The following is a 14,543-nucleotide window of genomic DNA, read 5'->3' as shown; positions in this document are numbered from 1 at the left end:
CCATGAGTGTAGGGTTAGATGACAGGGTATTTGTTGATTTATAAAATAAAACAATTATACTCCAGTCTAGTAGGTGGCCGTAATGCAACATTTATTGGATGACAACTGCCGTTAAACCTCATCGAAGAAGAGTATTGCCAGAGTGTAGTTTTTATTTTTATTTCACCTTTATTTAACCAGGTAGGCCTGTTGAGAACAAGTTATAATTTACAACTGCAACCTGGCCAAGATAAAGCAAAGCAGTACGAAAAAAACAACAACACAAAGTTACACATAAACAAATGTACAGTCAATAACACAATAGAAAAATCTATGTACAGTGTGTGCAAATGTAGAAGAGTAAGAGGATAAATAACAATATGGAGATGAGGTAGTTGGGTGTGCTATTTACAGATTGGCTGTGTACAGGTACAGTGATTGGTAAGCTGCTCTGACAACTGATGCTTAAAGTTAGAGAGGGAGATATGGACTCCAGCTTCAGTGATTTTTGCAATTCGTTCCAGTCATTGGCAGCAAAGAACTTGAAGGAAAGGCGGCCAAAGGAAGTGTTGGCTTTGGGGATGACCCGTAAAATATACCTGCTGGAGCGCTTGCTACAGGTGGGTGTTGCAAGGGTGACCAGTGAGCTGAGATAAGGCGGAGCTTTACCGAGCAGACTTATTGATGACCTGGAGCCAGTGGGTTTGGCGACGAATATGTAGTGAGGGCCAGCCAACGAGAGCATACAGGTCTCAGTGGTTGGTAGTATATGGGGCTTTGGTAACAAAATGGATGGCACTGTGATAGACTACATCCAGTTAGCTGAGTAGAGTGTTGGAGGCTATTTTGTAAATCACATCGCCGAAGTCAAGGATCGGTTGGATAGTCAGTTTTACGAAGGTATGTTTGGCAGCATGAGTGAAGGAGGCTTTGTTGCGAAATAGGAAGCCGATTCTAGATTTCATTTTGGATTGGAGATGCTTAATGTGCGTCTGGAAGGAGAGTTTACAGTCTAACCAGACACCTAGGTATTTGTAGTTGCAACATATTCTAAGTCAGAACCATCCAGAGTAGTGATGCTAGTCGGGCGGGTGCGGGAAACAATCGGTTGAAGAGTATGCATTTAGTTTTACTAGCATTTAAAAGCAGTTGGAGGGCTAATTTACAATACCTCTGACTATATTGAGTTGGTATCAGTCGATGTCCATTTTTTCATGAATATACAGTACCTTGTAATGTGTCCAGGCAGTGTTCTGTGTAACACCGTTCTTTTCTTTGGGAGCTGCAATTGGTCGATTTTTTAAATAATAATGTGCAATTTGACAGAAGTCACATCAATTTACGTGTTTTTCAAAAACTATGGATTGCAGCACCCCAAGAAAATAACATTTACACAGTAGGAAGGATTTGGAATAAGTGGGACACATTTCCCATTTCTGTCTTCTGTAACCTCTTTCGACATCTATCCAACATATTAGCCCAACCAACACATGATACATTTCTGAAATCCTCAAGATATTTCCTAATCACACACAAAAAAACAAATGTTGATATCATATTCACGTGATGCATGACACAACCATTTGTGTACATTGAGTAAAATATTTTCAGTTCTTATTTGGTAGACTGGGACTGCAGGGTAGACAAACGAGGGCACCATTATTATAGTCTATTACAATTACAAATCTATTCAATTTAGTGATTTGTGAAACATTTGATAATTTCAGAAATTTATCATGTCAGGCTAATATGTTGGAAAGAGGTTACAGAAGAGGAAATGCAAAAAGTGTCCCACTTTTTCTGAATTCACTTAATTAAATAACAGGACTAATAACAGTACTACATGAAGAAAAAAATGCAGGATATACAGTAGCACTACAAGAACCAGAGCCCTGCCTAACCTAAGTACAGGGTGGTCCCTATTGTAAACTGGATATCTTTCCTCCATTGGAAAATCCTATAAAACTGCCCCACTTTAGCTAATCCACGCTGCCCTATTTAGTAAAAAAATTACTGAATTACAAAATGTAAACATAATATTGGCAACTTTTTAAAATGTATTTTCATGCACTAGTACATAGTAGGCACATTTACAATTTGGCACTGTGCATTATGTATGAGTTGTAAAACCTTGACATCAAAACTGATGAAAAAATGTCGTAACAATAGTTTAGATTTTCTCTTGTCAGACCAATAAATAAACGCCTCAGGATTAAGCTGTCTCAGTTTATAAAATGTTCACTCTGATATGAATTCACCCTACAATGTATGAAAGAATGGACATTTTTATAAGTATCGACTGATACCGACTTGTTGTAGTCGCAGGTAGGGTACACTCCGCCAAAATTAATCGCCTCGCAACTCAACTCCTTTGAGTATCGTGGAGTTGAGAATTCTTTGTGAGGGAGCAATAACCTGTGGAAATGCTGCAGTTGAGAATTCTTTGTGAGGGAGCAATAACCTGTGGAAATGCTGCAGAACAAAAGTCTCGGAAGGATTTTATATCGATGCCTCTTTCACTCGGGCAGTTGCGGAGGGGCACTATGGCACGGACTTGTTAGCGTGTAACACCCGGTGTTTGAGTCGTGGAATGGAGTTCCGTTGATTCTGTCCAGTCAGTAAATATTTTATCGTTAGTATCGTTCTCTTTTGCTACACAGTGAAATAAATCGGGACCACAAACCCGAACATCATGGCAGAAAATATTGTAAGTATGACAGCGCGTTATAGTTAAAGCTAAAAGATTTAGGATTGATAGCCAGCTAGCTAACGTTATCAAAGTCTGTCCAGCGGAGTGATGAGGCAGCAGAATTAGCCATTTGCTAGCTAACATAGTTAGCATCTCACTAGACTGACAGGGCCTAGATAACCGCTAACTCCCTCTGTTATATAGCTTACCTAGCTAGTTAGTCAGACATCTTTTATTTCAAATTTGCCAACATGTTAGCCTGAGGTAGGCTCCGTTTACGTTGACCTATCATAGCTATTTATTAGGAAAGTAGTTAAATCCTGTGTTTGCTAGGGAACTAACTATCTTTGTAAACTATTGGTTTTGAAAAATGCGTGGACGTTCACTTTGACAAAGGCACATTGCTGTTGACGTTGTTAGCTACCTACCTAAGCAGCTAACAAGTTTTTATCAACATTCCCTGGCCCCCATTTTTTTTTTGCAAGAACGAAGTGATAGTTTCTGTAGCTAGCTAACTTTGTTAACAGTAAAATGATCTAGTCAGTGTTCTTAGCGACCTTGTCTTCAACTTGTGCCTAAAAATAGTTTTAGCTAGCTAGCTAATTACTTAGTCACGAGTTGGCTGGCTTGCTAGCTAAATAATTAACGTTAGTTAGCTAGCTAAATTATACTGTTTAGGGTTGTTTTCCCTGCTCATCCGAGATTAAACAATCCGGTTAACTAACGTACCTACAGTAATTATTTAAAAACCAGCCAGCCCATAACAGAAGCTGCTCATATCATGTACTTTACAATTCTTAGCTAACTAAACTAGGTAATTCACCTATACAACCAAATTATTGCTTGTTAATTATAACCACTGTGTCACTACATCAATGAACGACGGGTGCCAACGACCCTCCACCCACATTTCTGCACTGTCACGACTGTCACTGACAGCTCTAGCAGAAACATCTAGCTAAATAGTTACAGCAGTGCCCTGTTTTCAGTGGGTTGCAACAAATGTCAGCGAGACAGTTTGGGATGTTAATAAAATTAGCTGATGAGTCAAATCACATTTTATTTGTCACATGCTTTGTAAAACAAGTGTAGACTGCCAGTGAAATGCTTACTTACAGGTTGTTTGCCAACAATAGAGTTAAAGGTAAAAACAACAACATAGAAATAGTGACACAAATACAAAGTGAATAACAATAATGAGTTAAAAATAACATGGCTGAATACAAGGAGTACCAGTACTGAGTCGATGTGCAGGGGTACATGGTAATGTAGCTATGTGTACATAAACGTAGGGGTAAAGTGACTAGGCGACAGGATAGATGGACAGTAGCAGCAGCGTATGTGAAAGTGTGCTTGTGGTGTGTGTTGGGGTGTCAGTGTAATAAGTATGTGTGGATGGAGTCCAGTGTGTGTGTGTGTATAGTTAGTGCAAAAAAGGGTCAATACAGGTAGTCCGGGTAGCCATTTGATAAGCTGTTTAGCAGTCTTATGGCTTGGGGGTAGCAGCTGTTTTGGGTCCTGTTGGTTCCAGACTTGGTGCGCTGGTACCGCTTGCAATGCGGTAGCAGAAAGAACTAACAGTTTACGGCTTGGGTGGCTGGAGTCTTAAACAATTGCTTTGCCCCTTCCACTGACAGACTGGTATAGAGGTCCGTACTCACCACCCTCTGTAGTGCCTTACAGTCGGGTGCCTTGCAGTTTCTGTACCAAGCGGGGATGCAGCCAGTCAAGATGCTCTCAATGGTGCACTTTTTTTTTAGAATTTGTCTAATCTTTTCATTGGTGATGAGTCATGATCAATATGGTTTTCCAATGTATTTGGTTTGGTTACGCAATCTAAATATAGGAGATAATGGAAATGATAGATTATGATGTGGAGAAATTTAATATTTCTCCTAATTTACAGATCATCCGGGTTCAGTCCCCGAACGGGATGAAGAAGATCCCCGCCACCAAGAAAGAGACAGCAGCCGCTTTCCTCAATAAGGTTTGGAAACATGACATGAAGACAAATATGGGCTCTTAATGGTATTGTAGGCTATATGGTTGGGGTGTGTGCAAAAACAAACTACTCTCCACAAACACATGGAAAACTTGTGGTTCTTTCTGTCATTCTGTAGTCATATTAATAGCACATTCTGTCGAACTGCTTTTGGCCAGGTAGCATCAGAAGATTGACATCTTTCTCTGTCTTTCTCACTCTCTCTCCCTCTGCCCAGCCTGTGCTCAAGCTCAGTGTTCATTTATGAGGTAGGCAGCTCTGCAGGAAAGTGAGAGTATTTCTGCAGTGTTCCCCCTCACCTGTGCACTGTGCAGCTAATGAGTGAGCCATCCACTGTGGAAGGATCCAATGCATTGCTCAGCAGAGACCTGTGGGTGTTATGTCAAATCAAACTTTATTTGTCACGTGCGCTGAATACAAGAAGTGTGGACTTTACGGTGAAATACTTATTTACAAGCCCTTAACCGACACTGCAGTTCAAGAAGAAGAAAATATTTACCAAGTTGGCTAAAATAAAAAGTAACACAATAACAATAACTAGGCTATATACAGGGGGCACCGGTACTGAGTCAGTGTGTGGGTGTACAGGCTAGTTGAGGTAATCTGTACATGTAGGTGGGGGTGAAGTGACTATGCGTAGGTAACAAACAAACAGCGAGTAGCAGCAGTGTACAAAAGGCAGGGGGTCAACGTAAATTGTTCAGTGGCGATTTTATGAATTGTTCAGCAGTCTTATGGCTTGGGGGTAGAAGCTGCTGAGGAGCCTTTTGGTCCTAGACTTGGCACTCCGGTACCGCTTGCCGTGCGGTAGTAGAGAAAAGTCTAACTTGGGTGACTGGAGTCTCTGACAATTTTATGGGCTTTCCTCTGACACGGCCTATTATATAGGTCTTGGATGGCAGGAAACTGGGCCGTACACACTACCCTCTAGCGCCTTATGTTCAGATGCCTAGCAGTTGCCATACTAGGCGGTGATGCAACTGGTCAGGATGGTGTTGGTGCAGCTGTGGAACCTATGTGGAGAGGGAGCTGGGTGTAAGAGGGAGTGGGAGAGCTGTGTATTATTGCAATTCCTTTGAACAGTGATTTATAAATAGCTGTATTACATCCGCATGCTTGCTTGCCTGCCAGTCTTGACCACAACTGGACCTCAGAGACTGTGAGACAGTATTGGGTAGGAAATCAAGGAAATACCTTAGAGGCAGTCAGCAGTTCAGACAACAACTAAGTGGGCACCCCACCACTGTTTTGGTAAAGAACTGAGTGATGAGGATTGAGAATGGAACCACTTTCAAATTCATAAACCGAGCTTTCATAGAAGACACACTGCACCACCTCTCTCCCTTCTCTCATGAGGAAGTTCTTAGCTCCATGAGACCTGACGGTAACTGTAGAGTCAGGAGTGGGAATTTTTTTGAATAAATACGGGGCTCTGTCCTTGATCTGGCTCCAGTGTCTAATGCCATCAATGACAGTCAAGATCCTCAGAGACCGAGCTATGGATACAAAGAATATCCATCCATGACATCAATATTACAGGTAACCATGTTTTGAAGCTACAGTGTTTGTTTACAATTACATAGTTTACAACAAGGGAGTAAAATAAGCTTATATTTTGTGTTTTGATGGAGTAAGATAGTTGAACTAAGCTCATTAAGCATTTATATGTTATATTCTTCAAGAATCAATGGGTACATATAATTTAAGTCAACAAATTGATGTACCAATTTCAGATTGCCCATTAAACTCAATTGCAATATCAGTGGCTGAAAAAGAAAAGTCACCGGCTGTTTGGTCACAGTGGAGAAGGGTTGCCTTGCCTGCGGCAGAACCCTATTAAAAATGTATGTCTTTTAGTTAAAACAGAAATGTGTTTCAGATCAATGGAGAGAGTAGTCTAATTTGTATTCCCTGCCTCTGATGTGCTGCCAATCAGTCAGTAATAGGGAGAGTTGCATGAAGAGCCCAGAGAGGCACTGTTTCTGATCAGACGGGGAGGGAGGGGTTTTTCCAGACGCGGTCATACATTATATCCCTTTGCATGTCATTGTTATATTTATGCTGATATAGGCTAGACCACTAGACCACTACTGTTGTCTTGCCCATAAGAACAAAGGCACTGCACTGTCTTTTCAGCTTTGAATAAACTGCATTTTTGTGACCTGTGTATGGCTGACACAGGATTTTTACCATGAGCAGTCTACTTACTAGACTTTTTGCAAAAATTTACTCACAGGGATTGACAGTGCTACCACTGGCCGCATAAACTTCTAAATATTTTACTGTGTTACCTGGAATTTTAATTTGGGCGCACCCGTGCCCCTAGGGATGATTTTTTTTATTTTGTCATTGCTGGCGATTCTTATCATTCATACCTTGAATATTTTTCATTGCTCCGAGACTTTTATTTATTTGCTCTTACATTTTTCAACATGATGTCAAAAGGTGATGGGACAAGTCAGTCTGCTTGCATCCGTAGTAACAAGTCCAGTGAAGACAGTATCCTGTCTTAAGTGATAATGCCCTCGAAGCCGGTGTTTGGCGGATATATTGACCGCGCCAATATATCCTCCAAACACCAGCTTCGAGGGCCTTATCACTTTTATACAATTGGTTATCAACATATTCAAATAATGATTTACATATTTTCATTAAACATTTTATTTTTATGATTTTATTTCAGCCTTCCACAAGACGGCTTGGTTGTTCGTTCTATCGGTTTGTTTGCCAGAGAAGCGACCCAGTAGTTAGGTCTTTTTGTTCTGTTTCTATGGACATGACCTAGTCGTGCTTTCGACAATGCCAAGCATCAAGAATATATCTGTGACAGGTTGGTCGTAGGGATATTAGTTGAAGCTTCTCTGACAACTCCTTATCTAACACCTGACTTGACACTCAACAAAGTGGTAGAGCTTGTGAGACAGTCAGAGCAAGTAAAGGGGCTCAGGTCAGCACATACCCTCAGCTGGTCTTAGTTCTTCTTGGGTACCAGGACCATAAGCGCACACCACTCTGTGGGCTCCCCAGCATGGGCACTGAAACACATCTGGTGAGTGGTGTGATCAGGGAGCCCACTCTCTCGCGGGAATTCCACTAACAGTCCGTATGTTGCCAAACGTAGCTCCTGCTCATGTTGGTATCTGTACTGATGGCGCAAAAGCCATGACCGGGAGACATGGTGGAGTGGTACTGCACATGCAAGCAGTTACTCCCGACGCCACTTGGGTACACTGCAGCATCCACCAAGAGGCTCTTGCTGCCAAGGGAATGCCTGACCCCCTTGAAAGATGTTTTGGACACTACAGTGAAAATGGTTAACTTTGTTAAAGCAAGGCCCGTAAACTCTAGTGTATTTTCTGCGCTATGCAATGATATGGGCAGCGACCATGTAACGCTTTTACAACGTGCTAGTTATCAAGGGGCATGTTTTTTTATTTATTGAGAAGAGCTTAAAACCTCTTACAGCTACACCCCTACTTTGTGCAATTTCCGCCTGAAGACATACCCAAATCTAACAGCCTGTAGCTCAGGTTCAGAACCAAGGATATGCATATTCTTGGTACCATTTGAAAGAAAACACTCTGAAGTTTGTGTAAGTTTGTGAATGTAGGAGAATATAACACAATAGATCCTGGTTTAGATAAAACAATGAAAAAAACAATATGTTTTTCATTTTTGTATCATCTTTAAAATGAACAAGATAAAACAAACATTCAGATAGGATGATGGGGACAATTTCAGTGAAAAATATAAGAGGGCAACAGTACTTGTGCAAAGTTTCAGAATGATAACTTCTGAAATGAGTGTGCTACATGACATTTATCATGAAGTCACCCAGGTGTCCCACACAAGTAGCCCGGCAGGGTAGCCTAGTGGTTAGAGAGTTGGACTAGGAACTGGAAGGTTGCAAGTTCAAACCCCCGAGCTGACAAAGTACTAATTTGTCGTTCTGCCCCTGAACAGGCAGTTAACCCACTGTTCCTAGGCCGTCATTGAAAATAAGAATTTGTTCTTAACTGACTTGCCTGAATAAAGGTAAAATTAAAAAAATTATAATAAATGTGGCCAAATTGGTGAAGGTATACATTTTGAAACAAATAACTATATACATAATACCAAAATGGTATTCTAACACTTGGTGCATCAGGTAGTCATTTATCGTTGTCTTCAAATCAGCTCACTTCGGTCAATTCTCCCCGCAAAAAAAACAATGAAGTTTGACTATGTTGCAAACATCCAGAGGAATGCACTGAAACCCACCATGACTATATAAACTATTGTTTACAGGGGCGAATCACGCTGAATGCTCCATAAAAAATTGATAGAGATGAAATTCACGGCACAAATAGTTTACAAAATGTTTAGATTTAGGCTATAAAAATGGATTTTATCAAAGAAAACGGCACTTCATTTGGTCAATGGGATACTCAGGAAGAGAAATAAGAGCAAAGATATCAGAATGTAAGTCATAATTTTACCTTCAGATGTGAATGTCTAAACTGTCATGGCGGAAAATGTTTCTGTTCTTGATTGCTCTTCTCAAACAAAAGCATGGGATTTGTTCTCTGTAATCGCTATTTTAAATTGGACAATGTAGTTTGATTACCAAGATTCTAATCTTTTGAAGGGTGTAAGACACTTGCATTTTCAAGAATGTTTAATGTTACGAAATTGTATTTTTAGTTGTCACTCTGAAATTTCCCCTGATGTTGGTCCCTGTACGGGGATCGCAGCCATAACAGGTTTTAAGGCACTGATGCCCTTTGCAACCACCTACCTATGTGAGAGTGGATTATCGGCCCTCACTAACATGAATACATCTAAATACAGGCACGGACTGTGTGTGGAAAATGATTTAAGACGGACATTCTCCAACCCACATTGCAGTGTTATGTGCATCATTTCAAGCACACCCTTCACATTAATCTGTGGTGCGTTATTCACAATTTCCGATTAATAAATAAGGTTTTATATGTAAGATGGTTAAATAAAGAGCAAAATTATTTATTATTTGCGCCCTGATCCTATAAGAGCTCTTTGTCACAACCCGGCTTGTGGGAAGTGACAAACTCACACTCATTCTTATGTTTCAAAATTTTATCGTACAGTGTGTGTGTGTGGCAGGCTTACAATGATGTCAAAGAGTGCGCTGACCCTGGTGCTAGAGGGGGTACTCAGCTGGAGGTTGAATGTTTTGAAGGGGTACGGGACTATAAAAAGTTTAGGAACCGCTGCTCTAAAGTTAAGCTCATCATTACCTAATCTCTTTACCTAGTCTCTTTCCACAGCTGTGCCTTGGGTCTGGCAGGCGAGACTAATCATTATTACCCTTTTTCTACTGTCAGGTGGGTAAAGAGTTTGGCTTCACCTCCAATGGCTTCTCTATCTTCCTGAACCGCAACAAGACCGATGAGATCCAGTCCCAGAATAAGACCCTCAGCCTGCTCAAGATCAAGTGAGTTTGGAGAAACATTAAGTTATTGTTTTAAAAATCAGGTGGTACTACTGAGTATAGTTTTTTTTTTTTAGCACCTTAACTGCAATTTTTTGCAATCTAGAGCAAAAAATGGCCTAAATAGCTGTTTCCATCCACTTGGCGACCTATTGTAATGCAAATATTCTATAATCCGCATAAAGAAAATATGCACATGCAGAGGTGTTTCCACTAATTGGTCTTGTTGTGGATAAAAACCAGTGCGTGATGACGGTGCACACAATGTACTTCATCATGTACTGAATAAATATCTAAAGTTCCAGTTGTTACCATCACATTTTCAACTCTAATGATTTAGTTTTGTCACACAAACTGTTGCCTTAAATCGCAAATGTGCCTACTCTGGTCTTGGCAGGTGAGCTCCAGCCGATAGGTCGCAGATACAGTGCGGGTAGATGACATTATGAATAAAAGTGAGAATATTTGTCAAATTGCAGTCGAGCATCGATCATGTCACCAGAATACGACCCTCAATATTTATTGGAAAGGAGCATCAAGATCACCGTGAACTTTCACCACCCTGTGAAGTTCATCACAATTGATTTCCTTTGTAGCCTAATAAACTGCATGTCGTAGTGGGAGGACTACAGCCCATATCATATCGCGTGACTCCAAGTTCACTATGATTCGATGGTTATTATATCAATATTTCCACCACCATTTCTTGCATAATTAATTTTACCAACACAATGTTCCCACCATAATGAACATACATTTTCTGTGTGTATTTAAAAAATTGTACCGCAACTTCCTGTATCATCACAGCTGTCAGTTTTGTTATATATGGTATGCCTTTAATCACGTGAAAAGTGTAGATAGAAACGTGGTTAGAGATAACAATATATATATATATATATTTTTTTTTTTTTTTTTTTTTTTTACTATGGTGCAGTCAGTGCACAAGGTGGCGCTGCGCCCCTCTTACATTCTTTGGGGAGAAGCCTGTCACAAATTTTTAGGCTACTCCATTTAGCTAGATAAACATGTAGTTATTATTTACACTGCCTATACTAAACAATGTCCTCAATTCGTCAAGTGTTCCACAGGAATACTGGCACATGTTGACTCCAATGCTTCCCACAGTTGTCAAGTTGGCTGAATGTCCTTTGGGTGGTGGACCATTCTTGATACAAACTGGAAACTGTTGTTTAAAAACCCAGCAGCATTGCAGTTCCTGACACAAACTGGTGCGCCTGGCACCTACTTCCATACCCCATTCAAAGGCACTTAAATCTGGTCTTGTCCGTTCACCCTCTGATTGGCAAACGCATACAATCCATTTCTCAAGGCTTAAAAATCCTTCTTTATCCCGTCTCCTCCCCTTCATCTACACTGATTTGAATGGTATTTATCAAGTTACCGCAAGAAGGGATCATAGCATTCACCTGGTCAGTTTGTCAAGAGCAGGTGTTCTTAATATTTTGTACACTCGGTGTATAGCGTCACTTCATTTTGTTCACTTCTTATTATCTTGGATTATCATTATGCTCATTGTGTGTGTTTCTCTAGACATGGAGACATGCTCTTCCTGTACCCGTCGGGCTCCCCAGGACCCTCTGGAGAGACCATGGACGTGGCCACCACTCACTCTTCATCACTACCCTCATCTTCATCGTCCATGATGTCACGCTCCCACTCGGCACCCCACATCCCCGAGGATGAGATTGACCAGTATCTGGCCAAGCAGGAGGGCAAGATATACAGGAACAAAGATCCACAGCTGTAAGAGATTTTATATAACTCATGGGAAACTGTGGCACTCCCCCCACCCCCCCACCCCAAAAAAAAGGACAAAACGCATTAGCCTGCCTGGCCAAAAATGAAAACGTGAAATGAGGTGACGTCCTTTTGGAGTGCCATCGTTTCCCAATGTTCTTGAAATAGAGATTTAATTTGAAGAAATCTACAGCTGTGAGAGTGATTTAATTTATGTATGTTGTATTGAAGCAAAGCTACACAGCAACAGAGATCTACAGCTGTAAGATATTATATCCTTTTTTATTTATTTCACCTTTATTTAACCAGGTAGGCAAGTTGAGAACAAGTTCTCATTTACAACTGCGACCTGGACAAGATAAAGCAAAGCAGTTCGACACATACAACAACACATGGAGTAAAACAAACATAGTCAATAATACAGTAGAAAAATAAGTCTATATACAATGTGAGCAAATGAGGGGAGGTAAAGGCAAAAGAAGACCATGGTGGTGAAGTAAATACAATATAGCAAGTAAAACACTGGAATGGTTAATTTGCAGTGGAAGAATGTGCAAAGTAGAGAGAGAAATAATGGGGTGCAAAGGAGCAAAATAAATAAATACAGTAGGGAAAATGTTGTATTGAAGCAAATATCTACAGGAACAAATATCCACAGCTGCAATAGACTTAAAGATTTAAGGCAGGGGTGTCAAACTCATTCCACGGAGGTTAATGTCTATGGGTTTTTATTTTTCCTTTCAATTAAGACCTAGACATCCAGGCGAGGGGAGTTCCTTACTAAGTAGTGACCTTAATTCATCAATCAAGTTTAAGGGTGGAGCGAAAACCCGCAGACACTCGACCCTCCTTGGAATGAGTTTGACACGTGATCTGCTGAAACCGAGATCCACAACTCTGCCGACTTAAAAGGTCTACAGCCGTTTAGACTGCTGAGGGGAGAATGGCTCATAATAATGGCTGGAATGGAGGGAATGAAATGGCATGAAACACATTGAAACCATGTATTTGATACTATTCCACGAATTCTGCTCCAGCCATTACCACGAGCCCATCCTCCACAATTAAGGTGCCACTAACTTCCTGTGGTCTACGGGAACATAGATCCAAAGCTGTAAGATATTTCATAGACTTCCTGTATGTTCTATTGAAACAAATATCTACAGGAACAGATATCCACAGTGTAAGAGAGACACCACTTTGTAGACTGTAGCTAGTTATGTTATTGTATTAAGGCATTCAATTGTGTCAGTGTATTGATTCAGTTCTTGTTTCAGGTGTCGACATGGATCGATGGGAAAGTGTGTACACTGCGTACCACTAGAGGTAAGTGTGTGTTCTTTCCACCTTCATTCGTCCAACTATTACTGTTTACTTTAAAATTGTGGTTCACATGTCAGGTGTACTTCCTTACTATACATTTAATTGTTATCTCTGTCAGCCTTTTGATGAAGAATACTTGAGCCATCTAGATCCGCCTGTCAAGCACATGTCATTCCACGCCTACATCCGTAAGCTGACAGGAGGCGCCGACAAGTGAGTGGCACCAGATGTTCTCTAGCCTGGTCCCAGACCTGTCTATGGTTTCTTGGCAACATGTTTGGCATGACAACATCCATTGAAGTTGGCAAGATTGCATAAATAGATCTGGGACCAGTCTATGCACTCTTCACTTCCCTAGCAGGAGAATTGGCCACATCCACAAGCTCTTTGTCTTTATTTAAAACCTATTTTCCTCTACAGAGGGAAGTTTGTGGCCCTGGAGAACATCAGCTGTAAGATCAAGTCAGGCTGTGAGGGCCACCCTCCCTGGCCAGAGGGGATCTGCACTAAGTGCCAGCCCAGCGCCATCACCCTCAACAGACAAGTACGCCCCATAACTCCCCCCTCCTTGCTCCAAAGAGCCTATACACACTCACCTCCTTGCCCCAAAGGGTCCATCTCAATACTCCCCTTTGCTGCCAAGGGTCCATCTCAGTATTTTAAATTGTCTTCCTCTCCTTGTCTGCTCGGCTTCATTTACATTCCCATCAGTTCAGATTAAGAGAAGATGACGAGAGGAATCCTATTGAAACACACCACAAGAGATTTCTCAGTCTCTACTAATTCCTAGTGGAGATAGTGATTTGTATAACCCGCCTCATCCCTGCTACCAGAAATACAGACATATAGACAACATCATGTTTGAGAACCACACCATCGCCGACCGTTTCCTGGACTTCTGGAGGAAGACGGGCAGCCAGAGGATGGGCTACCTGTACGGCAGGTACACAGAGCACAAAGACATCCCTCTGGCCATCAGAGCAGAGGTCGCTGCCATCTACGAACCCCCGCAGGTGAGTGCTCTGCACTCTCGGGAGTCAGTCCAATGGTTTGTTAGGGAGTTGTAGATGTAGTAAAGTTGGTGAGCCACAGGATGGCAGTAAGTTCACGTTCAATGGGGTATTGGACATGATAAAATGCTGCTTTTGCTGGAGCAGTAATTCTATCACAGACTTAGATGCGCTCCGGCATCTTAAGCACATCATATTCGTAGCATATGCCACTAATCGGATTTGTAACATATCACACAAATTGCTAAATTCATAACCTATCACACTAAATGGGTGACGTAGTACACAAAAAACGGGGACCCATTTTTGCTCGTGAGTACCGCTTTAAAA

The 14,543-nt window shown here is 41.2% G+C and overlaps 1 protein-coding gene across 2 annotated transcripts in view; it reads left to right on the top strand.

The window, feature by feature from the left end:
- The first annotated feature begins 2,257 nt into the window (after positions 1-2,257).
- The window catches only part of nploc4 (NPL4 homolog, ubiquitin recognition factor), a 31,429-nt gene continuing 19,143 nt past the window's right edge, over positions 2,258-14,543 (top strand). For both annotated transcript variants that reach the window (XR_016491085.1, XM_021581074.3), the window contains exons 1-8: positions 2,258-2,686; positions 4,575-4,655; positions 10,016-10,125; positions 11,674-11,886; positions 13,158-13,206; positions 13,322-13,416; positions 13,624-13,747; positions 14,037-14,216. Coding sequence is in view for 1 of the 2 variants with exons in the window: in XM_021581074.3 (XP_021436749.1) it covers positions 2,672-2,686; positions 4,575-4,655; positions 10,016-10,125; positions 11,674-11,886; positions 13,158-13,206; positions 13,322-13,416; positions 13,624-13,747; positions 14,037-14,216 (867 nt within the window). In the remaining variant the exon portion in view is untranslated. The remainder of the gene's footprint in view (positions 2,687-4,574; positions 4,656-10,015; positions 10,126-11,673; positions 11,887-13,157; positions 13,207-13,321; positions 13,417-13,623; positions 13,748-14,036; positions 14,217-14,543) is intronic.

This window comes from Oncorhynchus mykiss, chromosome 23 (genome assembly GCF_057628025.1).
Source record: "Oncorhynchus mykiss isolate SJ-2025 chromosome 23, ASM5762802v1, whole genome shotgun sequence".
Taxonomy (NCBI): Eukaryota; Metazoa; Chordata; class Actinopteri; order Salmoniformes; family Salmonidae; genus Oncorhynchus; species Oncorhynchus mykiss.
This window is presented reverse-complemented; position numbering and strand designations above follow the sequence as displayed.